General features: G+C 52.7%; 2 protein-coding genes across 4 annotated transcripts in view; one reads left to right on the plus strand and one right to left on the minus strand.

The window, feature by feature from the left end:
• The window catches only part of TTC39C (tetratricopeptide repeat domain 39C), a 45,846-nt gene extending 37,232 nt beyond the window's left edge, over positions 1-8,614 (plus strand). For all 3 annotated transcript variants that reach the window (XM_061559988.1, XM_061559987.1, XM_061559989.1), the window contains exon 15: positions 142-8,614. In XM_061559988.1, the coding sequence (XP_061415972.1) occupies positions 142-231 (90 nt within the window). In that variant the 3' untranslated portion in view covers positions 232-8,614. The remainder of the gene's footprint in view (positions 1-141) is intronic.
• Positions 8,615-12,797: 4,183 nt separating this feature from the next.
• LOC133347590 (oxysterol-binding protein-related protein 2-like) overlaps positions 12,798-27,388 on the minus strand; it is an 82,365-nt gene continuing 67,774 nt past the window's right edge. The window contains 10 exon segments of the mRNA XM_061559993.1: positions 12,798-16,444; positions 21,167-21,257; positions 21,906-22,029; positions 22,868-23,020; positions 23,644-23,764; positions 24,611-24,700; positions 25,174-25,256; positions 25,258-25,282; positions 26,033-26,215; positions 27,079-27,176. Coding sequence (XP_061415977.1) covers positions 16,342-16,444; positions 21,167-21,257; positions 21,906-22,029; positions 22,868-23,020; positions 23,644-23,764; positions 24,611-24,700; positions 25,174-25,256; positions 25,258-25,282; positions 26,033-26,215; positions 27,079-27,176 — 1,071 coding nt within the window. The 3' untranslated portion in view covers positions 12,798-16,341.

A 27,388-nucleotide genomic window follows, 5' to 3' on the forward strand; every position in this document is an offset into this window, starting at 1 on the left:
TGACCATCATCGCTGCACCTCCCTCGCCGTGTATCTCTGTGCAACCACGCTCCACCTCCCCCGCCGTGTATCTCTGTGCAACCACGTTACATTTCCCTCGCCGTGTATCTCCCACCCGCTGTTTCCTCCGCTCCCATGCAGGACGGCTTCACGGAGTACGACTTTGAGAACCGCCTGCAGGTGCGAATCCACGCTGCTCTCGCTCCGCTCAAGGACGTCAGCCCCCAATAGCGACCGCCCCCCAACTTCCCACGTGACGCCCCTTTTACACCACTCCGCCGACCGCCGCAGCCGCCCTCCTCCACCCCTCCCCCCACCGCGGCCCCCAACCTCTGATCTCCTGACCTATTCTGGTCTCCACCGGGGTCGCGAGACGCCCACACCTCCCCAAGCGAACACCTCCGCCTCCCACCGACAGCTGCACCCACCACCAGCGCCCACCCCGAAGCGACGAAGCGGCTTTGCACTTCCTCCCTCCTGCCCCCCCCCCCCCCCACGGAGCGACAGATGGGAGGGCAAGGTGGAACAGGGTCGAGAGTTCAGATGGCGGACTGTGAAGGACGAAGAAGACCGGGCTTTCCCAAATTGGAGTCGCACATCGTGGCGCTGCCTTTCCACGCTTTGCCCGCCTTCTTCGTTCGAATGCGAATGAAGTAGTTGACACGCTGCACGAGCCCGATGATTGCTACACGCGTCGCACGTGTCGTAGAGAGCTGTGGATTCGTATTGAGACGGAGCGTGTGTGTGTGTGTATCTACGTGTGCAACGATCAGCATGCTGCCCTACGGACCCAGCGACCCGAGTTCGATTTCCGCAACACACCAGTGGCGACTACCTGAATCAGTTCTGGGCCTTTACACTCCAGAGCAGGAACTCAAATGAGTACCTGCTGCGGAGTGTAAACATCGACCACTTCGGGAGACAAGCGGTCGGGCGTGCTGTTGACCACTCTCTCCTTCGTGTGCTTGCTAACAGCACTTGGCCCAACAGTCTGTTAAGGCTATACGGGTGATCTTCGTTCTTTTTTTTCTCCACGTAGAGAGCGCGAATTTGCGTTGAGATAGCGGTGTGTGTGTGCGCGTGTGGCTTGCAATGACCAATAATGTTCATCCCAGTTAACGTTGCAGAGCTTTCTAAAAGAACACTTCGGCCGTGTTCATCAGCAAATGAAGAGACCAATTTCCTGTTGTACAGTCGTTGTGCAACACAGGACCCCCCATCGCACATTGCCGCGTGCTAAATCGTACCCCCCCCCCCGATCATACGTCACATGCTTAACTTACGTCAACCCAGTGCCGGATTATCCTAGTAGCACAAGTAGCTACACATGCTACGGGCCCCGCACTTTCAAAGGCCCCGCGCTAAATGCTTTCAAGTTATCAATTCCGGTTCAGCGATTCTGCACTTGCTCTATTACTATAGTACTATACCGCCTTCAACTTTTACGAACGACTGGGTGTTTAAGGTTGGCGATTTGTCGTATTATCTGGCTGTATAGCAAATGAAAAAAATACAATTACTTTACTACGCACGATAAATATTTATGTGTTTTAATATTATGTTTTAATTTATTCAGGGCCCCTTTATAACATATGCTACAGGCCCCGCACTAGCTTAATCCGGCACTGGGTCAACCCCGGTTTACCCATCATGGGGTGCGTGCAGCGTTAAGTTCCACCTTTTAAATTTGTGTTTTAAACGCAAAAGGGGTACGGGGGGCCCGGCACGCGCGTGCGGATTGGAGCTTGGAAAAAAAGCACGTGACCGACGACGTGACAGTTTGGCGGGGGGTGGGGGTGCCGATGTCTGTGTGCGTGTCTTGGTCTGTGTGTGTGTCTTTGTCTGTGTGCGTGTCTTTGTCTGTGTGCGTGTCTTTGTCTGTGTGCGTGTCTTTGTCTGTGTGCGTGTCTTTGTCTGTGTGTGTCTTTGTCTGTGTGTGTCTTTGTCTGTGTGTGTGTGTCTTGTGTTTTTTACATCGTAGTTTAGTGGTTGTTCATTGAAGGTGGAGGGGTTACCAGCCCCCTCGCACCCATCCAGAGCCCCCATTTGGCCGCTGTGGTGGTCACAAACGCCATGAAGGGAAAGGCCAATCTAAATTGGCCCTCCCCCCATGGCACTGCCCACCACAGCGTTGCCGTCCTGCACCACGAGGAGACCTCCTGCCAGCGGGCGTTCGACACTTCACGTGGCCTCAACGTGCACATAGTCTGGCACAAGCGTCGTGGTGACGTCACCGCCACTTAGTGGCGAATGGCGATTGTTGGTGTGTGTGTGTGTCTGAGTGTGTGTGTCTGTGTGTGTGTCTTGAGTGTGTCTGTGTGTCTGAGTGTGTCTGAGTCTGTGTGTCTGTGTGTGTGTCTGTGTGTGTCTGTCTGTGTGTGTCTGTGTGTCTGAGTGTGTCTGTGTGTCTGAGTGTGTGTGTGTGTCTGTGTGTGTGTATCTGTGTGTGTGTGTCTGTGTGTCTGAGTGTGTCTGTGTGTCTGAGTGTATCTGTGTGTCTGAGTGTGTCTGTGTGTCTGAGTGTGTCTGTGTGTGTGTGTCTGAGTGTGTCTGAGTCTGTGTGTGTGTCTTGAGTGTGTGTGTGTCTGTGTCTGAGTGTGTGTGTGTCTGAGTGTGTGTGTCTGAGTGTGTGTGTCTGAGTGTGTCTGTCTGAGTGTGTGTGTCTGAGTGTGTCTGTGTGTCTGAGTGTGTCTGTGTGTGTCTGAGTGTGTGCTCGGATGCCGCCGCCGTCATCGATTCCTGGAGTCGTTTTTCTCCCCCAACTCCACTACCCCCCCCCTTCCCCGTCGATTGCGCTTGTGAATGGGCCGAGCCCCCCCCCCCCCCCCCCCGATAAGTTTTACTGAATTCTAAAAAGGGGTCGATTGAACGATTCCGTTCGGTTTTGTGTAGATTCCATGAATCGTCCCAGGTTTGACCCTCGACATTATCATCATTCACATGCTGCTTGCTGCTGCTTGCACACCCCGTCATTAAGTTATGTATGCGTCGTCAAAGCGATTCTATTGTGTTCTTAACCCTGTTGTGTTGTTTTATCGATAACCAAGAATTGACCGCAAATTGAACGGTCCACGTGGCTCTCACGCCATTGGTCAGACTTCACGAGGTGGGGGGGAAGCTCTCCCATTGGTCAGCTTGGTGCCCCGCCTACCAGCCTAGGACTCCGCCCACCAGCCTGGGACTCCGCCCCTACCCTACGGATGTCATTATCAATGAGGATTTCATTGGGGGGGTGAGGGCAGAGGTCGCAATCGGGTACCCGATACCCGGCTACCCGTACCCGGCCGGGTACGGGTACCCGTTTGCGACCCTGGTGCGGCCGGGTACGGGTAAGGAATCAAAACCCGTTTGCGACCTCTGGGTGAGGGTGAGATCGCGTATATATAGATGTGTCGTTAAACCCGCCACCACCCGACACGGCTAATGAGTAAGGTTTAGTCAGGTAAACACAACATGGCAGTTAGCTACTCGTCCAGCACGCCGGTTTGTTGGAGAGTTAATCTACTTCCGTGACAAACCTTATTAAGCTGTGTCGGGTGGTGCCGGGTGTCACAACACATTTTTATTTACTTGATCTAACACAAAAAAACCTCTTATGAATGATATTGGTCGCGAAAGCCTGCTACATGTTAAACTGATTTCATAATCCTTCGCTATTCATTTGCGATGGGAATTCCCCCTTATCTCTCCCCAATGTGAAACGATTCCAGTAACCGATTCCACAAAATTGTCATCATCATCGTCGTCTCTCGCGTGTGTGCGCGCCTGTAAGCATTGCCCGGCCTCAATATAAGTCGAGATATTAACTCCCTCGCCTCGTATGCAGGAAGCCGTGGGTTCGATCCCGACCCTGACTGCCTGCTGTATATTTGGAGTTCGTGGTGTGTCTCTCTCTCCGTGGTCGCGTGGATTTTTCTCCGGGTTCTTCCGGGTTTCCACTCCACATTTAGAATCAACATCACGCGCTCAGAGTATTTGGCCGCTGTACCATTTTTACGTGACGATAAGCGACGTATTTGAGCTGTCATATGTGGCCAGGTCGCTTTCTTGAAAAAGCGCCGTAGAGCTCAGTGGGCCTTAAAGAAAAGAACACAGTCGTGGCCGGGGGGGATTAATTTATCGCTGAATATATTTCCAGCCTCGCCGCGAGTAGAGGTGGCACGTGACTTAACAGCGGGAGGGATGGCTACTGGACGTGGTGTGCCGGGTGCCGAGCTATTTCGTGGGTCGCCGATCCGGACCAGCCCGGCTAAAAAAAAACATCAATTTCCCCTGTGTATCAGGAGGTGGTGGGGGAATGTACAGCCCACTTCATTTCACACGGCACACAGCCGTGTGTGGTCTAACACTTCAGACACGGCCCGCAAACGATGCACGTACTGTATATATATCCATCCGTCCGTCACTGCGACCATCTGAACTGCGCTAGTTTCGGATACTTTTTGATTTGGAAACACAATGTCCCTTGCACTTTGTGTCGCGCTCAGTCGCGCCCGTCGTCTTAGTTGTGAGCGCACAGGCGATGCGCGTGTTGCAGTCCCAAGCGTGTCTTGTTGCCCGCCAAAGGTTTGTTTCTTAACAAACAAAAACCATCCTATTGGCTCCTCGGTAAAGAAACGGATTTCCCCCCGCCCCTGGCCATACAACATGGATGTTTGTGCCACCCACTTAGGGGCCATCCATTGAGTAGGTAACAGAGGTGGGACAAAGTCATTGTTATGCAAGTCCAAGTCGAGTCTGAAGTCATCAAATTCATGACTCGAGTCTGACTCGAGTCCAAGTCACATGACTCGAGTCCACACCTCAGAGGTGGGACAAAGTCATTGTTATGCAAGTCCAAGTCGAGTCTGAAGTCATCAAATTCATGACTCGAGTCTGACTCGAGTCCAAGTCACATGACTCGAGTCCACACCTCAGGTAGGTAACGCAAAAAATTGTCAAAACTTGACCTCTCCCCCCCCCCTCCCTGTACGCACGCGAACTTTTGACCCCCCCCACCCACCTGCGTACGTAGAACGGACGATATTTAATCCACGCAGAAACGATCTAGGAGTAATAATATTGACGTGTTTAAGCAAACAGATAGTCCACACCGCCGGAATATCTAACTCATTTTAAGTCCAATGTAGACAAATAAATTTATTATCGAGGCTATGCGTACGCACATTGTCAATAGACCCCCCCCCATACGCAAGCGTACGCATTTGGGTTAACCGCCCCCCTCCATGCGTGCGTACTAAATGGATGGGCCCTAACGCACCGCTGCGAACGACACGACAATTCGGAGTGGCGGCCGGCGGCGTTTCCCAGTAGGCGGGGGTTGTTGACTTCTCGGCGGCCCGGCGTCTACGCCGCTGCTGCTGCCGCTGCTGCTGCCGCCAGACTCCTCGGCGTGCCGTCCTCTCTCTCTCAGCCTGAGCCAATTGGCCTCGGAACCCGCGAGCCGTGTCTGCTGCTGTTCCCCCCCCACCACCATCATCCCTCCTTGCTGCGCGCAGAAAATGCAGGGGCAGGCGGCCCTCGTTGGTAAACGAAACCGGTTTCGCCCAGCGTTTGATAAACTCACAATTTCAATGAAGTCTTCACATGCCGCATGCACACGATGTTTGGTGAAGAGGAGTCGGTGGCCTAAACCCGCTGCTGTAGCACCACGCCACGTTGGCCGGAGCACCCGACTCGCAGTTTAAGGAGCTCAAATCCTGGATGGAGGTTAACTCTGCATATCGTCCCTCTGGGGTCAACACTGGTTGTGCTATGGGTAGACTTGTCCTTGCCTTAGGAATTTCCACCGCTGGTTCAGGGCCTGGTATTTGGCAGACACTTCGTTGTGATATGGTTGCCTTGGGGTGCATGAAAGTGAGAAATATATTTTTTCTGAGAGCTCTGTTTCATCACGGATGGCCGAAACCCAGATTTCAATACGCAGGATCTCAGCGGTGCCGGCTCCAGTGCTTGTGACCTCTGAGGGTAACCGGCCACCTTTGACCTCCTCTCTCACGTCCTCAACACGAGTGCCGACTGCAGGGTACAAACACAGCACAAAACGCGTGAGAGTTTGGAGCTAACGTCTTGTCCTGTCGCTGGCTGGAAACGCACTCCTGCATTTTCAGCCAAGTGTCTCTTAGACCGAACGTTGTCATCTTAAGGCGGTGTGTGTGAGATATACACATACACAAGTATATATATATATACGTGGGTATTTACACGTGTACAAGATTCCAGGCTTGAGTCCGGATTAACATTTGGACGTGCACTCGTAGGATGTGAATCGTAAATAGTTGTGAAACATCTCTCGTGACATTGTACAGCAGCATCTCGGTGTTGGGTGTAGTGTGCTCTTTGACGTCGTGTTATACGGACGGCTGATGGTTGAGCGGCATAACTCGCGTTAACGAAGGTACCGAACTCAAATCATGCCCAGGGTCGACTCATCTCCACCATTGTCATCATTTATCAACATCATCATGAACACAATTATCCAATAATTATCATCATCCAATGTCGGTCACCGTCATCTACTTTGCAATTAAATCTCCAATTGTTGCGCTTCGTATTTGAAACGCATAAACAATATCGTCATACAATCATTGCACCAATAACATCATCATCTACATATCCACACCATGCAATAAGTTAATACTATCAATAGCCTTGTTGTCCATCTACAGCATATAATTGTCATGACCGTGCAATAATCATCATTATACATTTATCAGCAGTAGCAGCCATTTATTTTTCATCATCATCATCGTCACCTCCTCTGTGGGGTGAGGCTGTTTGACCTCCCACCGCTTGCTGGGAGGCCAAACAGTGGTTGGTGGCTTCTGGAGCGGACTGGCTTCCGCCACGGGAATGTGGAATTCCCATCACTGACTGGGGGGGGGGGGGGGGGCGGCCTCCTTGAGACACGAACACCACACGGTGTCTGTTTAAGCGTCGAGATGACTTGTGAGAGAGTCTGGTCTCTAGCCCACGTGGGCAGACGCACGTGGGATGCCCACGTGCGTGTCCCGGCGTGCGCGTGTGTGGCCCTCGCTCCCAAGTGCGTGTTTACCGTTAAATGTGACAAACATGGGGTTTGGATTATTATTTAAGGAATTGATTTATCCTTCGCTTTACGTGCAGTAGCGTCTGATGATTGATGGCGCGGAGAATTGCTCTGCTTTGTTAAGATGAAATAGGCGTTTATTTATTGCAATGTGTCAGCTCGGACGCATTCCCAGCTCCTGCCGAAACGGGTGCGAGGTGTACGACGCCTTACTGGCTGGTGGCATTCTCCTACGCTGCGTTATGGAGTGTTGTATCGGCAGGGCATTGTGTTCTTGCCTTATCATCATCACCACCATCACGAACAGCACCTTCACCAATTGCTATCATCACAACCGCCCACCTCCGCTGCCACCTCAAACATTACCACCGTCGTCAAAACCACTTCACCACCAGCATCGTCACAACTGCCACCGTCTTCACCACGATACCATCACCACAACCCCTCTGGCATCTGACCTCGGGCTTGCCGACAGGAGGTGGCAGCGCTGCATGCAGTGAGAAATACTGAACCATAATTCTACAGCCAATCGGCAGCACGAGCCCCAAACTCCAACCACAACGCCATCCCTCTGCCTTGGCAATGGCACTGCCACCACGCCCACGAGTGAATCCGTCAATTGCGAAGTGTTGTGACCAACTCGCTCTAAATGCACCTGGCCTCACAGAATCCCGAAAGCTAAGCAGGTGCGGATGAAGCCTGGTTTTAATACATGGATCGGCGGTGACCACCACCAAGAGCTTACCAGGTGTTGTAGACGCAGGGTGGCCAGGTGTGGTCAGGAGATGGCAGTGCTGAGTGCTACCTCTGCACGCGCGGTGGGTTTACTCCGGATTTTCTGCCCACACGAAGCCAAACTCATTGATGGAATTTCATGTCCAGACATCTAAACACATTTGTTTAATTTTGCCAGGTGGAGCCCACTGAGCCATGAGCTCTTTTTCAGAGGCGGTTTGGCCACGTTTGGTAGCTCATCTAAGTGGCTTATATGTGGGGATGTATAAATGACCGCGTCTAAATGTAGCAGCACCCTCTTGAAAAGAAGAGTCTTGAGACTCCGTCTGGCTCTCCTGGGCAATTAACTGGAATTGTTATCGTTATTTGAGAGTGGTTTTGGCTTACACATGCGTGATGGCAATCCAATGCTTCAGAGGTGGGGTTGGTGAATGACGCAGATCTCACCCCATAATGTTTTTGTGTGACAAGAAACCCCGCGGGGCTGTGTGTGTGTGTGATGTGGCCAGTATTTGACAGTTCAGCAAATAGGCTGCTGGTCTGTCCGTGTAGCAAACGTTTGAGTGTTATCCTTCTCGCTCGTATTGGTCTTCGCCAGGTACTTTCGTCCTCACACGCAACGAATACTGTCATTTGTATAATATCCCACTTGTCGGACGACTCCACTCGGAACAATTCCTGCGACATGGTTGAGACTGTTCTGGCCAAAGGACATTGTTGTATTATCACTGTATTTCTGTCGTTGCCCGAATATGTTAATCGTCACCAGGATTTAATTCCATCTTTGAATTATCTGGAGGTAACTCCCGGGACTCTCCCCTCCGGAAAAGGGGGTGCGTTGGTGGGGGGGGGGGTTGGTGGGGGGGGGGTTGGTGGGGGTGGTTGGTGGGGGGGTTGGTGGGGGTGGTTGGTGGGGGTGGTTGGAGGGGCGATATTTTTCGGAGCTCAGCCCATCTCCCCCCGGACAGCTCCGTGGCTGAAATCAATCCCCGGTTGTAAACTGCAAGTGCCGAATTCTGCTGGCAGGATGTTGTAAATGAGGGTGGCGCTGCCAATGATGCGCCACCAACCACCCCCCGTGATGGACCGAGGCGGGGCCTGGTTTTGAAGCAGTGGCCAAGTATCCAGCCCGAAGGCTGCCCTCGTAGTAGTCATTTTGAAACAAACTTGATACCTGCTAGGTGATGCGAGCCGTATGCCGTCGCCCAAACCTGCAAGAGCTCCCAGCACCCCCCACGTGTGTGTACAGCAAATAAAGACAAAAACATATATCCCCGGAGGTCCCGTCAGCCCGCAACAACTGCTTCCCAAACCATTATCCAACAAGCAACACTGGTATTATTTAGGTATTTCGGTAAAGTCACGTAGATAGGTTCAAATATAATTTTAAAAAATAACTAAAAACTACGATGTTTCGATCACAAGCGATCATGATCGATCACAAGCGATCATGATCGCTTGTGATCGAAACGTCGTAGTTTTCTTCGTTATTTTTTGTTATTTTATATTAATCTATCTACGTGACTTTACCGAAAGACCCTAAAGAATATGAATTCCTGCAGTCACGAAAGCTTTAAGTCAAGATTTAAGCAGCACAGGGTTTGAGCAATAGCAAAAAACAAACCTCTTGGGCCGTTTCGGTTGCTTTGACGCTGGTGGCTCATCTCTCAGCAGCAGTCGAGATCGGCAAGCGGTAAACATTGGATGTTCGGCGAAACTTTGAAGAAACGTCGCCACCCGCGGTTCAGCGTTGTGAGCTGCACGTGTCGAGACTGCACTCATAATGTCGGCACCCGCCGGCCGCTCCGTGCTGTGGTGGTACAACGCGGTGCGTTCGTCGTAATTGCGCCGTGTGTTCTGGTGCCCTCTTTCTCCTCCTCCTCCTCGTCATCATCGCGTGAGACGTGCCGTGCCGTATTTATTGATTACCCCGGGCGCTGTGGAATCAGTCGTGGCTTCCCGTTCGATCCTTTCGTGTCGTCGTCGTCGTTACACTCTTTGAAGAGTCCACCCCAGCGTTGTCTTTCCGTGGCCGTGTCTTGGAGCCGGTTTAAACTCCCAAACCCCACGTTTCCCCATCCCCCGCCGTGTGCCTCCTGTGTGTGAGAGACTCCAATCAGCACAACCTTCATCACACCTCCGTGGGTGTCGCTGTGAATACCAGCGGGTCGATTGCGAAAAACGACCCGAGCCCTAAGCAAGCATCCCTGAGTAAGTACCAACCTTCTCTCGCTATAATTGTAACCTGCCATGAGCACACAGGACCAACCGAATAGTAACGCGATCATTACCCGAACCGACTCGCTCACCCAGTACCAAATACAGTAGAGAGGGGTTCTCCATTGCAAGGCCCGCGAGCCACAGTACACAAGAAATGTGAAAACAACATCATCATCATCGTCGTCGTGTTGCTGTCAAACCCCCACTGGTTTCAAATGTGTGACGGCCCCTCACACTGATGTTGGCTTATCGGCGAAAATTTCCCTCCCCCCCCCCCCCTGAAAATGAGTGAACACAGCTCGACAATTTCGCCTCCAGCCTGTGGCACCGAACCTCCTGCCTTCCCAGGGCTGTGCCAGGTTTCCCTTTCAAAGTCTCCGCCTGTCAGTCGTGATATTCAGGGCACCTGGAGAGACACCCCCTCGTGGCCAGCACGTGTCGTGGGCTTGTGTTGATTTCTTTTGCAAGCGACATGCGTCCGCCAAACCCATCGACTCCCGAGAAGTGCCCGGCGTCACACACAACAACAACAACAACCGTAGAGTGAGGCGTGGCAATTTTAAGTGATGCCGATTTGTATACCAGGGCTCAGCCTACGACAACAACAACTTAAACATTTCACTCCGAACGTCCCCGATCTCAAAAGGCCAAAGGCAGGGCTGAGAAGTGGCTCGCTTGGATGGGTGACCAGCGTGGACAACAACACAATTGACGGGTTTGATAGGCCGCGGTGCAGCAATGTCGGTTATTGTGCTGCACTTCTATGGTCCCCGCATCCTTCACCAACCCGCACAGAGCAGCGCGGTCAAGTCTGACCAGGTAACCCGCGCGACTCACCCGTGCGGCGTGCGGAGGCCTAAATCCGTCAGTAGATTCAACGAAGGGCGGGAGCATCGCAAACATTATGTATTAATACAGTCACAGTATAGGAACTGAATGTTGTAATCGGTTCTCACGCACACGGTGTTGACGCGTGTGTGTATATCGTGATTGAACCGATGCACCGCCTCCAGTCCCGAGCACGTGCACCGCGTTCGGTCAGCTTCACGTGGCGAGATGATTTCCGTCGTTGTTCCACACGGTCAGAAATGAAAACAATAAAAGATACTCAAGATTCGTGGGGTTTTTTTTAGGGCGGTCGTGCCGGATTGAAGATCCGCTTGCTGGTGAACGGGGAGGGGGGGGGGCTTATTCAGGAGGGTCAATTCATGAACTCTTCCCCCCCCCCCATATCCACAAGTGGAGGACACCCCGCGAAAGGTCGGGCATCTTTGCCGGAAACGTGTCGGAAAGAGCTGTACACAACAGTGGCAACTTGAACACGGCGAGAAATGCGCCATCGTTGTTCTCTCCATGGGTCTGCGTTTAGGTGTCATGCGACGGTGGGGGTGGTGAACCCAGGCAGGGCTTTATGTCCACCTGGAGCTGTCCGGCACCGAGCTCCGGAAAATATTTACGCAACCGTGACTTGGCATCATGATGAGTTCAATGAAGGCCCCCCCCCCCCCCGGTGGTTCCCACGGTGCTTGTTTTTTTGGGTTGCATAACAAGTTGTGTTCTCCCCCCCCCCCATGCGCATCGACGCGTTAAAACGTCTGTCGCGGTGCGCTCAACTACGAGGCTTTTGGTGCAACCGCAAAACTGGGCTGCTGTGTAATTACGCAAACACGTGGGTGACAATCACTGTTGTGAAGTTTGGTAATCTACCTCTGGCCTTTAACAGTCGAGTCCTGTTTGTGTTCCGTGAGACTGAGCCCCCTTGTTACCCGATGCCAGTGACAATAAACTATGAAGCCCCCCACGGCCTTGGTCGCTTTGGGTTCATAATCGCGTTGGGGTTACGGCACGTAAACTGCACGGTTGTATTTGTTGTTATAATGTAAGGCCCACTGAGCTGTATAGCTCTTTTTCAGAAATGAACTGGCCACAAACGATCGCTGAACGAAGTGGCTTGTCGTGTAAAAATGTAAGCATTTAGAAACGCAAGTTTCTAGATGTGGAGGGAAAAACCGGAGGAAAAAAAACCACGCGACCACGGAGAGACACGAAATATACAACTCCAATTTATAACTCCAAATATACAGGCATCGAACCCACGACCACAGTGTATACCAGGCGAGCTAATTAACATCTCGTGGCCCGAACGGCAGGCTATCAGGATCGTGTTCCCTACGTTAGCCTATGAGTTGCGTGTCAACGAGCCCTAATATGGAGGTCAATGGGTCTAATGCAAGTTCATGGGTCTCGCGTAAGTCTGGGTCGTGTGGAAGACAAAACGCTTTACGTTTTGGGCCATTTGTAATAATACTTTAATGGTTTTATTTGGAGCCCGATATCCTGGGGCATCCGTCCCTGTGGGCTCAGCTTGACTCAGCACCTGGTCTGCCAAATGGGAATTCGTCTGCCAGTGCGGAATAGCGATTGCTTTTTGGAGTCCCAATTGAGTTTGTAAGTCTATGAGATCAGTATAATCTTAAGGGATCTATGGTTCAACTGTAGGCCCTATGTAAGTCTATGGATCTAATGTAGAGTCTCCATCTCTCCAAGCACGATATTGGCCGAACGGCTATTGGGACGTCTTTGGGCCCAATGTAAGTCTATTGGAACTAAGTGTATGGGCGATATGCAATTATTTATCAAAAGTCTACGGGTCAAGCGGTCCAGTGTTGAACTTTTTAGCATTAATGTGGGTCCCGTCCATTTAAATAAGGCCTCCGTTTTGACATTGTGATATTACGATGCTAAACTTACAAATGGGAAAATGAAGCAAATGCGAAACAGGCACTACGATTAATACATTTTATGCCACAGCATCACCTTTATTGTGCAATATGAAACATTTTACATAAACCAAAATCTCTTGATAAAGATTGCAGCCTATGGCTCTCACGAACACGTGTTGAAGTGCTGGAATTACAATGCTCTCGACGAGGGGTGGGTGGGTGGGGGAAGTCCAATGCCCTGAATATGCCACCAGAGGGCGCTCTCGGCTCTTAAATTCGCGCATTCCTTCGGCCCAATGCCACTTTGCAAAGTTCAACAACCCTCTCCGGACACATTAGGGGGCAAACCAACCAACCTCGTCCCATGCATACCGTCAGCCGAGTGTGCGCGCTCCGATTTCACCAGACACCCAAATCGCCCAAGCAAGCCGTCTCTCTGCACAGACACCCGGGGTTTTAAATTCAGGCTGCATTTGCAGCAACAGCTGGATACAGAGATGAGCTTGCGATCAGATTCCTCCAAAAGTCGTTTAACGGTTGTCCACGGGGCGATCAATTTATAGGTACCCCATTGAAAACAAGAGGGAGAAATCGTCGCAAATTAAACATTTAATTTCAAAGCCTCTTGCACGTCTTCCACACACCTCGACAAAATCGTTTTGCAACATTCAACCACCAAAGAATAATTCCTGCAGTCACGAAAGCTCCAAAATTAAGATTCAACCACCTGTTGAGAAGAGATTAGGAGCATCGGGAGAAATCGGTGAGGTATCTATAAATGGATCACCCTGCATTTGTATAACCTGCTCAAGCCCTTGTTGGGCAGCCGTCCGTCTCGCCTGCCGTGCAGCATGGTTTGCATCCTAATGTTCTGAGGGTCTGAAGAGTGCAAGGGGGGGGGAGGGGGGGCAAATGTGGAAATCTGCCAAGAGGTAAAGAGGGAAAATCAAGAAATATTAAAATAAAAAAAGATCAAATTCCAAGCGCCACTCCAACCCAACAACAGATGTCCAAGTAGGCTATAACAAAAATACATAACACCAGTATAACTCTCCAAAATTAAACACGGATAGAGAAGCTATATAAAAAATATACATTACACCATATTGCTTACATGTCCATAATTCGTCTTGCAGCTCCCAGCAACACAACATTCGTCTCAAGTCGTCGACATCGGTTATTATTATTATTTTGTTTTCACCAATTGCATCGGCACAGAATAAACTTTACAAATAAGTTACGGATTGTTCGGCGGTTCCAGCTCCCACCAGAGACGCACGCGGCACAGATCTCAGCGGCCCGAGGAGAGGATGGTGGGAGAGGTTGGGGGGGGGCTCACGAGAGAATAAGGTCCCCCCCCCTCTCTCTCCCCCGACTTTGGTAGGCGCTGCCCCCCCACGACCGCACACGTCACGTTACAAATCAGCACAACACGCACACGCTCGTAGTCTCGCACAAAGATAGAGCCCCCCCCCCCCCATCACCAAAATCCCCGTGTAGCCTTGACAGGCCTGGGAGCGGGGGGGGGGGGGGGGGCAAGGTGCCGATAGCGATCGCCGAACAGGGCCAGCATGGCGCACGAGGGGAGATGGCGTGGGAAGCGCCGTGTCCCGGCCGCCTGCGTCGCGACGATGTTCACAAACACAGCAGCTGGTAGACTCCGTTAAAACAGAGTCGGCCCAGAGGGAGTTCAACCCAAGCGGCCAGGATCGTAGTGGCGTGCGCAGATCACGACGCCGCCAATTAGCACGCTCGCGCGCACGGAAGATACGCAAACTCGCACGCGCACGTGAGTGTCCGCGGTGGAAAGGCGAGCAAACACCCCCCCACCCCCCCTTAGTGAGAATGTGGTTGTTGTTGTAGGGTCCAGGATGGATGACCGCAAGGGTGGATGGGTTCAGAGGGAAAGAGGGGAGGGAGGTTGAGGCGAGAGCCTACAGGGCGATGAGTCACGAATAAAACCACTCTGACGAGACACGAGGAGTGGGCCCACAACCCACGGCTCGCGATCCGCACGCAGCTCTCGCTCCCAGGCAATTCAAGCGTGGCTCCACAGAGACGTCAGCTAATTCTTTTTTACTTTTCAACGTAACTTTATTTGAAACGGGGGGGGGGGGGGCGGGGGGATCTGCATAAGCGGGAGAGGCCCTGGGACACTCGACCCTGGCAGCAGAGCCAGTCGTGAGCACTCCCGGGACCAGATTTCTAAATTTAAAACTCCAAAGCAGATCGGCGTGAGCATCGTGTGTGTGTTAGGCTATGTGAGGATGTTGGTATGTGACTCATAGGGTCAGGCACAGTTTGGGCAGCCCTGGTCTCGAGTTAATCTCTCGCGGCTCTGCCTCACTGCAGCGGCTGGATACGGGGGACCTCATGTGGCGAGTCCGGCGCAGGCGTTTTTCTGCGCGGTATTGAGGGCATGCAAAGCGTTTCATCGTTAAACGGGGAGCGGGGTTTGCGGGTAAAATAGAAAAATCGGCCGACAATTCTCATTACCCGTCGAGCTGCGCGTTACAGGTTACGTTGATATGGGCTGAGATTTAAAAAGACACATTTACATCGTTGGTGGGGATACACCAAATCGTGGGCTTAGAGCGCATGGTCGTTAAACTGACAGAATATTTTTTTTTTGCAAAATGGCACCAATGGTTTATGAAGGAAAAATGCGGTTCTTTGTCGAAGTTCAAAGCCGTTATCAAAAAATGTTTGGGTCAATTCAATTCAAATATAAATGTTCTGGCAGTTTAACTGATACGTTACGTTCACATTAAATGTTTTGTTTTGCTTTACATCTGCAATACTCACCTTTAAATATTTCATTTATTAGGGAACGCCTGGGCGGTGGGTGATTATAGAGGGCGAGGTTGTAGCTACCTATACAGCACAAAATTCGGCTTGCGGGTTTAAAATAACAGCTACGACACCCTTGTGTGAAGACATTCTTACGGCACAGACGGACACAACGTTTTAAAACACATTGGGACACTTGAAGAAGGGGGGGGGGGGGACCGAGGGGAGGGATAGCTACGAGTCAAGAAACGTTATCAGGAACTAAACAAGACCGATAAGTTTAAAGGAACACAAAAAAAAATGTGCGATCTGGTAGGGTGGGTAAATAAAAACAATAAACCAACAGCACACGAAGATACCGACATGATAGTCACCTGCTAAAATCCCTACAGTGTCCCGTTAGCGTTGGGTACTTTGAACAGCGTGGGGGAGTGACCGTCGCCCGCCTGTGCCCTCCCGCGCACGTCGCGCCGACAATAAGTTACACGGAGGTTGGGCTGCACGCGGCGGCGGTGGGAGCAGTGGTGGGGTGGGAGGATGGTGGGAGGATGGTGCTCATCCTTTTGACGGTGGAGCCGGTTGCCCCACAGTTCGGTCGGCCCGACGGGCCGTCATCGTCATCACCGGCCGTGCAAAGTTCGAGATGGGTTCTGCGCGCACGCGACATCAGTCCAAGAAGCGCTAGTGCCCCCCCCCCCCCCGCCCCCTTCTCCGGCTGCAAGGTCCAGCGAGGGGGGTAGAGAGGACGAGCTGGGAAGCAAACGGAGCTGGAGGTGGTGGGTAGAGTTGGTGGTGGCGGCGGTGGCGGTGGCCCCGTAGGCTCCCTTAGAAGATGTTGGGGCAGTTTTCATACCGACGGTCAAAGTAATTTCCTTCGTAGATCCAGTCCGCGGTGGACGTGTGGGGGTTTAAGTCCTGCCGGAACCACCTGGGAGGCGGCACGGTGAACACACACACAGGCGCGCGCACGCGCACAGATTCACACAAACACACACGCAACCAAACACGCAGGCACGCACGGGTGAGAGGCGGTCAGGAGGAAAACAATGCCGGCAGTCGCGCGGTCTGCATCGCAATCCGCAGTCCAACATAACAATAAAATCAAATAGATTCTCTAGATTTTTAGAATGCAGTCGAGCGACTTAGGCACCCGGCTAGAGATAAACGGTAGAAAAACACAAATACACACACAAACACACAAACACGATTCTTCTAGCCAAGAGCAACAGCACCATAAGGAGCACGTCCAGGGTCGTTAAGGCTTCACACGGTGAGGAATGTACCGACTGCTCACGGCCGCCAATTGGAGATGCGCACCGCCTAGAGTTGCCACCTGTCCTGGCTTTCCCAGAATCGACCTCCTTTTGAGGTCGCCAGACCTGGGAGATCTAAGTCTTTCCAGGATACAAGTCCCAGGTTCTGTCAGTTGCGTAACACTACACCACTTTCTTTTTCTAAGTATCTCAAACTTCTTTCGCACCGTACGTACCCAACCGTGCTAATCGGAGGCGTGGATTAGCATGGTTTTGTGTGTTTAGTTTGTTGTCCTTCCTCCGCACCTCTGGTTAGAACGGTTGGCTAAGTACGGGGCGCGAAAGAAGTCCAATATGCACACACACTCGAGGCGTTTACACGTAGGCCTCCTCCATTCCGATTCTTTTGTGCCTCAAGGAGGTGGCAACCCGAGCCGCGCTCTCCACGCCTGTTCGACCGCGAGAGACGCAACGCTTTGAGCCAGGTTCACGTCTGGGTGAAACGGCTGAAACGTTACCGGAGACGTCAAGGGAGCCCCCCTTTTCCACCGACCACATCCGAGCTGCCGTTGCCAGCGCGCGTCGAGCGGCGGCCTCGTGGGTACAGGTGGCTTTCCACTGGCTCTTTGCCGAGCCGAGTCAGAACCAAACTGTAACACGTGTGCCACACACAATATATGAATTGGCCAAGCAGGGCCAAGGGTGGCGATAATACTTTTTGTTGACATGTGCATTCCATCAGTCAGCACACTTGGGGAGGTTTGATGCCAAAGTCACATGTTCATTTGCGCAGGTTCTGCAGTGGAAAAACCGACCTGGCGCCTACCGGGATGGGTTGGCACGGCCCCGGTGGAAAAGAAGTAAAAGAGGGACATTTGTCCGTACGCGAATCAGACCCTTAAGAGCACGTTTTGAAACGGACGCAGCTCAGCGTGGTGACATAGGCCGTGCTGGACAGGAACTACACTACCACAGGGCACAACTAACCACCGCCACTCACACAGCAACTCACACCACGCTCTACAGTCAACACCAATCGACTAATGACGACGATGACAAAAAACACACACACTGCAACCTGGGCATCGACAAATAGAGCCGGATTACTAGACGTGCAAAGCTTCACTTTCCCCCCCCCCCCCCCCCCGTTCGTCTGATCGAGCAAAGCCGTTGGAGAGAACGGTTTTGCTCCGCGCATCACACACACACACGGCGGCGGGGTGCATGGATTGGGCTGTGGTCGGAATTAAAGAGCGGCTGATGATGGTGGCGGTGGTGGCTGCCTCGTTTATGCAAAGCTTTCCCAAGCTGACAAAGGCAGATTCTTTTTTCGTGGGTAAACACTGTCGCACAAAAGTTTGATAGCATTGTTCATTTAACTCCGTTAATTTAGCTCCCAAGAAAATTTGGGTGGCTTCAAAACGTAGCACAGTTCTGCATATGCAGTGGCAGCAGCGGAACAGCCGTGTCGTGCGCTTGGTTAGTTTCCGTTATTGTTTGGGGCAGACTAGCACAGTGGTTCGTGCACAACTCACAACATCTGCAATGTTGTGAGTTCAAATCCAAATTTGGGGTCGAGCCAATCCATCGTCCCTTCGGGGACAAATTAAATAAAATGGTTCCCTACTCCACTTCATGGGATGTCAACAGTGGTCACCTTGTTCCAAGACTGGACCCTGCCATAGAAATGTGGAATTTCCACTGCTGGCTTATGGCCGCCACGGGAAGATGAGCGGGACCACACACTCGGTTGAGCAGCAAGAACCTCCGACTTGACCCGGGGTCTTGCCACGGTGCGTTTGCTAAATCACCACCAGTTGACAGTTCATAAGAACAAATCGCTAATAGCGGCGGCACCACCACCACAACCACCACGACCACGGTGACGGCACAATTAGCTTGCGCCTCTCCGGGCCACGCGCCCTACATATGTCCTGCAGGCAGTTCACGCGCAGGCGCTCCACGTGCCACTGGCGACAGCGGTGGGAAACGATTCCATTACCGAGAGCAAAATGGCACTTTCAAATACGTGCGGCGGGCCACACGCCGACGCGTGCACGGCTCACCGGTGTCCGATAACAATGCAAAAAATAATTAGCGATAACACATTGACCGCACCGATGCGAGACCTGCGTCTGCGCTCCTCTCACTAACACGTTTATTGTTAATACTACCCTCGAGTACTCTACCGGATTAGTGCAGCCAAGCTGCTTGCAGCAACAGATAAACGTTGTCTGCGGGACGTCTGCAAGCGGTAGGCCTCGCGAGGCTGCAGGACGCGTGCAATTAAGTGGCAATGTTCCCCCCACCGCTGGCCTACAGCATCGGGCCGCATCGCCCTGCTGTGCCGCGCGACTCTCACTTACTCGAACACGCGAGCCTGTGCAACTCGTCTGCTCCGACAGAATTAGCGCGTGCCCGAGAAGGCGTCTTCCGCAAGAGCCGTCTAAATGAAACCGACGGGACTCCCAAGCACGCCTGACGTTGTCACGCGGTTGTAACCCTTTGGCGACCGACGTCGGCCCAACGTTTCCGCGTTTACGGGACGGGTCTCCAGCTACGCAGCTTCGCAAGTGGCGCGTACAAAGAACGTCCGCCGGCGCGCCAGGGTAGCGACAGCGCCGACCGGCACCCGCTGCAGGATGTGTAACGTTGCTCGCCAGCCAACCGCCAAATGGCATGCACAAGACGAAGAACTCGTTCACGTTCATCGCGTACAACACAACCCCGTGGCGACACACTGCAGTTACGGCAGAAGCTTTGCACGTTCCCAGATTATTTGTGATTTTTTCTGGGGGGGGGGGGGGGAGGGGGGGTGGTGTGAGGGTAGGGAGAGGGTTGCGTTTTGGTCAACAAGATTAAAAAAATGCCGCGTGCATGAGAGTAGAGGGGAGTTGAGCGGCCGGGCCCAGCCAACAAGAGAGCTTGAGAGCCGTGGTTCAGGTCACAGGCAGCTGCTGACAGTTCCACCGAGCTGAACACTAAAAGGCATCTCTCTCAAGAAAAATTACATTAAATTAAATTGTAGAGGAATGTTTCCCCAAACGCTAAAGCTTTAACAATAATAACAGTGACGATCATTTGGACTGGCACCCAGCCAGCACAGGCCCAGGGCTCTCCCCCTCTCAAGACACACGGCAGTTTTTTTATAGCTTTTTTTTTTTAACCAGCGACACACAGATTCCCCCACGCGACACGACCGCGTTTAGAGCCAGCAGTGGCCGCGGGGGACCCGAGCCTCTAAAAGCTGCACACCTTCCATTTGGAATGTTTTGCCTTTTCGGAGAGCACCAGGGTAGTGGTGGTGGTGGTAGTGGGGGGGGGGTAACGACAGAAACAAAAATGTTATCGGTGTTAAAAAGGCATTCGCACACGCACGCATGTGCGTGCCAGCAAAAACACAGGCAGAACGCGCGGCTTTACCTGGAGTGTGTCGGCTCAACCCTAGAAAGCACAGGAGGCGAAAAGGTTTCAAGAGGAGCTTGGGAGCAGAGAGGTTAATACACGCGAGGAGTGACGGCCTCATTGGACCAACCCATGGTGTGGTTTTGTTTTTTTTAATTGGTCGACGACGCGACCAAGTGACCATGCGCGCGCGTTTACGGAGCGATGAGGGGAGGGCGATTTCGGCCGCCGCGAGACCGGTCAAAAGTATTTATTTATAGATGCAGGTTCAAGCGTGTCAAAATGGGCGACCCGAAATCGATGGCGTTTACTCCGCCGAGGTGATGGCCGAGAAAGATGATTCATCCATTTCCTGACGAGGAGAACGAGGGGACCGCGTAGTTACGATTGCTGTGGCGTAGTAGTCGGGGTGCACGTGGGTCATGCGAGCATTGCGACTCATGAGTTGTGTTTTTTGTTGTCGAATAATTTAACTACTAATTTTCCGTTAGCTTTTACCGGCATTCAAGCGACCGTCTTCATTTTCCTGCCTAAACCACAAGCCATACCCGTTTGACCAATCCTCTTCCGCGACCGATACTATTCGACATTACCTCGAGATGTTAACAAAACTCAAACGTGACCCCCTTCGCGGAAGGCCAAACATGCATCGCTCCCCAGGATAGAACGACGTGCAGTGGCAGAGCAAAGTAGATGGGGTCTGCCCCTCCCCCCCACCCCCTTCGGAGAGCAGCTACCAAGCGTACAACTCAAATCGGCGAGTCTCCAATTCGAATTCACTCTTAAGACTCGCTTCCACGACGCCTCTCGGCTATGGCTAGTCACGTGGGTCTCCGCCCGGCTCGCCAGCGGGGGGCCAGAAAACATTCAGTGAGGAAGTCAGCCGTGGTTTTTCTTAGCAGCCACTCTGCAGTTTTGTATTACCCCAGGGGTGTGAAGCAAAGGTTGTGGTAAAGGTGGCAAGGGGTGGGGGGGGGTGTATCGGGTCTCACCTCGTGTGCCACTCCTCCTCAGTCTTGGCACGCTGCTTGCGCGCCGCTCGCTGCTTCTCCTCTAGCCTGTTCTTCTCCTCGCCGGCAAGGTCTGAGCGACATGCACGAACGCGCAAACGACATCATCATCGTCAGCCATCCACTACGGGATGACAGCCCACCTGCCTGAATAGTCACCATCTCTCACGCTCATGCGATGTGACAATCCACGTAACACCTGAGCACGAGCTGTTTGCGTCGCTCTGGATACACTCTGGGGCATGTTCACCCCTTTGGCTGCCACTCTATTGTTAGCCTTGACCACCGGGTATCGACGCTTCTAGCGTTGTGTCCTTGTGTACGTCTCCTTAGCTGTGTGTTCCTCCATCTCTGTAATTCCAGCGTGCACCTCCTCAATGGGCAAGTTTCTCAAATACCCGCGGCCTCTCTCCACTTAGCAGTATTAATTAGGTACAACTAGAGATCTGGCAAACGTGGGACTCTCTTCAGTTCCTCTAGTGGGGGCGCATCAAGTCAGTCGTGGCATGAGCAAGCAATTGTACGGCTGCACCTTGACTTTTCTCGTTCACCCTCTGTAATGCGTCAACGATTGCGTCGCCTCCCGTGTGGCATGGGGAGGGGGCCCTCATCCAGCAGTGGATTGACAAAAAGAGATGCACGATGACAGGGTTAACGGAGAAGGGGGGTAAAGATGTGAGAAGAGGCGGCGGGCGCTGCAGCGGGCGGTTCGTGCGATTACCTATGTCACCCTGCTCCATCGCTTTCATGTCTGGGCGCAATCGGCAGTCCGTGGGCGCCAGCAGTCCCTCCATCTCCTTTTCCATCTCGTTCAGCGTGAGCGCGAAGCTTGTGAAGTTGTACATCTGCACAGGGTGGGGGGGGGGGGGGGCGGCCGACAGTGACCTCATGCAGCAGTAGCAACAGCAGTTGCAACCTCGCGTCTACATTGCTCATCCTCTCTTCCGTGCGCAAGTTACCCGCACCTCTAAACATACAGGAAACAAACTTGCGATGGATGGCTATAAATAGACGGCTACGAAAGGTGCAACTTTTTTTTTTATATATATAACGGAAGGACAGGAATTAAATAAAGCAAAGAATAGCAACAGTTCTAACAGTCCTTCATATAAATATAACTTTAGTGATGATGACGAAAACAATTTGGAAGAGTAGCCGGGACTCTCGGTCAAGATGTGCGAATTAAAACCCTGGCCAAGGTCAACACAGCGCAGTCATCATCATCAATGTGTACCTGGGGTGAGTAAAATGAGCACCACCTGGTGAGGCTGGACCCTGGCATGTATGGAACTAATTGTCCTAATGACAGACTGATCCACCTCCAAACGAATAAGGCATCTCCACAACTGGGTCGGGACCACCAGTAGAGGATCAACACTTGCCAATGCTTATTTAAACAAAAGCACACTGACCATTTTCGACTACAAATGAAACCGGCACAGCTGAAGCATTTGACAAATAGATGCCCGATGGACCCGCGTGCGAGGACTGCATTGAAGAGAAAACATTTTCCCATGCCCATGTTTTGTGTCTCCCAGTGTCTGAGCTTTCCCCCCCTGCGTTGTCACATTACTCATGCCATCTCCCTATTTCCTCCGTGTGCCACCACTCGTGTTGCCCGTGTGTGTCCCCCCGCCCCACCCCCCCCCCGCGTCTTGACGGCACGCTTGTCTGGGCAGGCACCTGTATCGAGTTGGCGGGACGCGGATGCACGCGCCACAGCAGCTTGCTCCCAGGCAGCACCGTCACGGTCTCCGGCACTTCCAGCGTGGGGATGTCATCCGCCTCGTCCGCCTCCGCCTGCTGGCCGGACGGGCCGCTCGACTCCGCGGCCACCTACACCGCCACGCCACAACACAGCCGCGAGACGCCTCGTCGTGATCAAGGCGCCCACACGTTATTGGCACCGCCATGTTATCGGCAAAGGCTCCCGGGCGCCCCGCCACGGATGCGTGTGCATGCGTGTGTATCAGCCAGTGATTTCGGTCATCTCAAGTCAGTCGACCCGTAGCACTTGGGTCTGCCCCGTGATCTCCTGCCAGCGGGCGTTCGACACTTCACGTGGCCTCAAGGTGCACATGGCCTGGCACAAGCGTCGTGGTGACGTCACCGCGACTTAGTGGCGAATGGCGGTTGTTGTTGTTGTGTATGGGGAGCGGTAGTACAGCGGTTAGCGCGCTGAGCTACGGACCTGGTGATATGGGTTCGATACCCGGTCATGGCCAAAACCAGTGAAGATTAACTGAACCGGTCCTGAACCTCCGTTTGGTGAACTCGGCCTAAAATGAGTACCTGGTGCTGTTTATAAACATCGCCACTGGGGAGAGAAAGGCGGCCAGGGGTGGTGCTGGCCACCCACCCCCTCGTGGGCCATCTCGGCCATCCTATAGGTGCTCGCTAACAGCACTTGCCCCAACAGTGCGTTACGGCTATACAGAGGATATTTATCTTTGACGTACCAGCTTGGCCAGCTTCTCGGTGGACTTTTTGTCGTTCTTCTTCCCCACCTCGTAGATGCCAGGGTCGACGGACCACAGCACCTCCGTCCATTTGCCATAGATCACAGACACCTTCTTCTTGCTGTCACGCCACGCACGGGCCCACCGCAGCACAACCGTGGAAACGTTTAAACACCGAGCGTGCAGGAAAAACAAAAAATACTATTTCACATGCGAAACGCGGACAGAGGCCTGCGGCTTTTCTGCTTGGTGATATTACGTGCCCGGAACGATAACGAAGCCTTGAACCCTCGCCACTAATTTACTATTTGTATTTTACCAGGTAAGGCCCACTGAGCTGTATAGTTCTTTTTAGAAGCTACCTGGCCACAAATGATAGCTCAAAGAAGTGGCTTTTGTGGAAATTTATAGCATTTATAAACGCATGTTGCTAATTGTGGAGATAAAAATGGACGCGTCCACGGGGAGAACATGCAAACTATAATATACATGCATCAGTCAGGATCGAACCCACGACCTCCTGTATAACAGGCAAGCTAGTTCACATCTCGCCACCATGGCACCCTACCAATGCCGCAAACACTCATTTGCACGCAGTACTCTTAGTCATCTGTTGGAAGACGTCTGGCCAGCGTGGATGAGTAGGCCAAATACCCCCCAGAAGGGATCTCTCTCTTGTGCTCCCTCTGGTGGAGGCCCTTGTGCCAGCAGCTACGAGTTTAATTAACTATAAGGCTACACCTTTACCTCTATTATGTGTATCCATCACGTGACTAAAGAGGCCTAAAGAGGCTCCAGAAGCAGTGACATCATTACGAAGGAAAGAGTGGCATCACTCATGAGACCGTCGGCGTTTGAGAAGAGAGACAATCCGCTACGCCCCAGATGCGCCCAAATCACGAGCGACGTCCCGTAAACGTTCGTGCCGCGCGCCAGCAACGGGGCACGTGGTCGGCCTGGGACTCACTTTTTGTCCAGGATGTATCCCTCCACCTTGTGAAGTTCCTTGCCGAACAGCCCACAGGGCTTGAACGTGAGCATGCACTTGTCGCCCGTTCTGCAGAAACACAAGTTTCACCTCGGATTCGCCACCATCGTTTACATCGTCGACACACTCCCCGGGGAGAATGGGGGGGGGGGGGAAATCACAAGCAGTGAAAGGCAGCACGCGCCATCGCGAGCGCTTCTTGGAACTCGATTGCCGCGCACGCTGCAATCCGGTGCCGCTCAAAGACCGGTAACCGCCTGGCGCCCACCGGTTAGACACCGCCAGCAAGAATTATTTTGAATTAACGTTAGGCGAATGTATAATTAGTTTAAACTGAATTTTCACAGAAAGCAAGGGTTGCTGGAGTGGTGGGCACATCAAAGGAACAGGGTGCCAGATGAAAGGGTGAGCGGCAGCGCGGGGTAGGGGGGTGGGGATGAGTGGACAGCGGGAAGATTTTGTGGACGGTGAACGCGATATACTGCAGCTGGCAGAGAGACGGCGGGCGGCTGGTGAAAGTGTGTGTGGTGGGCGACGCTCACTTGTGATTGGTGATCTCCACCGAGCCGTACTGCTCTATCCAGAGCTTGCCCACGATCACGTTGTGCACACAGCAGCTGGGGTTAGGTCCACGTGTACGCCTCGCCGTACCTGCAGCAACCAAGCGCACGCGCACAACGTACACAGTCAGTGAGTTCATTGCATTTCCCTTAAGGGAAAATTGCCAGCTGACGACAAGCGGCCGTCGTACTAAAAGTCAGGATGTGCCATGGCTGATGATTGCAGGCTTCTCTCTCAACTGTGCAGAGATTCACTGTTACCAAGTCCTGCTTAGCTTCCAAGATAAAAACGGACTTCAGGCACATTTCCAGGTGATACGGTCATAGCTGTCTCTCTCTACAAGAAAGTAAAATTACATTTTATAGTCCACCATCCGGAAGGGGGCAGTGTAACAAAAACACATTATTTCTCTTCTGCACTTCGTATGTATGTAGTATGTAGAACTTCTTCCGCAACATACGTATACAACTGTGCTAATCGGAGGTGCAGGGCAGGGACTAACAAACTACACACAAAAAGCAGTTCTAAAGAAATAACTTTTCAATCTAGATTTAAAAGTGCATAGCTTCAGTGGCTTCCTAATATCGGAAGGAAGAGCGGCTGCAGAAAGCGCATCTGAAAGCGTGCGATGCAGCGATCGAAATAAAAAGATACCACACGTATGCTCTCCGCTCCATCAACCCCCCGCACTGACCACCAGCGTGGTGAAGTTTGGCCAAGCAACCTCCACCCCCCACCCCCCTCCTCACGACCGATGACCCACAACGGCGTGGAGGGGGGAGAGGCCTTCATCCAGCAGCAGATCGACAGGGGAGGCTCCTACAAGATAGCGCTGCGCACCTGGGCAGCTCCAGCGTGATGATTCCGCGCGGCTCGGCCTCCACGCTCTTGCCCCAGAACTTGAGCTTGGGGTAGACGGAGCCGTGGAACACAAAGTCCTTGTTGAGGCCCTCGGCGAAGAAGGCGCTGATGGGCGGGTGGTGGCTCACCTGCTCCGACACCAGCCGGAAGCCCAGGTCCTCCCTGCATGGCCAGTGAGAAATTGTGGCGGAGAGACGGGGACGGCGGTGAGGCGACGAAGGGCGGTTGAAGTGGGGGACAGCGAGGGCCGGGTTGGCATTAGGCCACGTGCTCCCAGAAATTCGGATTCTTCCCCTAACAAAGATTTCTCAGGACACCTTCCCGGAGGACACGTCCCAATGACCCGTGAACGGGACGAGACGGTGACACTCGACGGAAGGAGAAGCTACGACGCTTTGCCAGGAGAACAGGCAAAAAATGCAACGGGCTCAACGGGAAAACACGAAGAGCGTTGCTTGGGTTTTTCGTGCGCCCATTGGGAGTTAGTTTCAAGCAGTTGCCGACGGCTCGGCGCGGCGCCGTTTGAGTCACCTCTCTCTCTCTCTCCCATGGCAACCAGACACGGGGTTGTTACCCAGCAGCGACACCTGTTTGTGACATCACCCGTCACAGTTAACCTACAGCCAAATCGCACGAGGTCGTCCGATATCTATTCAGATTTTGTGAGACCTCCAAAGCCGAGCCGGTTAATACTTGGATGCCAGACTGCCAGGGCATACTGGGCATTGTAAGCTTGGTCTGCGAGGTGGCCACAAGACGGCAGTAGAATGCTGGACCTTTTACGCATGGTGGTGTGGAGCTTTCTCCAGGCTCTCCGGTTCCCTCCCACATGAAAGGCAGACTCCCATTAACAATGGAATTGATGGAAAAAAATCCCAATGTAGCAGCACACTCCTGACAAGATCGTCCCGAGAAGTTGCGAGGCTTTTCTGTGCAAAATGGAGCGCATTACCGATATCGTTAACATTAACTCGTCGTTAATGTTAACTTGTTCATTGGGGTGGGGGGTGGGGTGGAGGACTCACCGGACCATTTCGTAGGTCTCTCCCAGGAGCGGGTTGAAGGGTTTCCCTGTCCGCTCCCAGTTCGATGCCACTGCTGACACGGCAAAAGCGGCTACGCACTGCAAGCCAATGGGGCCAGCATCACACAAACGTGCACACACACGCACAGAAAGAAAGGATATGATCCGATGTACAGCCACGCTAACTGTTGGAACAAGTGCTGTGAGCGAGCATCATTTAGGGCAGGAAAGAGGTAAGAGGGGGTTGGTGGGATCGGTGCTATGCCCAGCCACCTTTATCTCTCCCCAGCGCCGATGTTTCAATACCGTCA

Source organism: Lethenteron reissneri, chromosome 26 (genome assembly GCF_015708825.2).
Source record: "Lethenteron reissneri isolate LAM-NWPU_2019-01 chromosome 26, ASM1570882v1, whole genome shotgun sequence".
NCBI lineage: Eukaryota > Metazoa > Chordata > Hyperoartia > Petromyzontiformes > Petromyzontidae > Lethenteron > Lethenteron reissneri.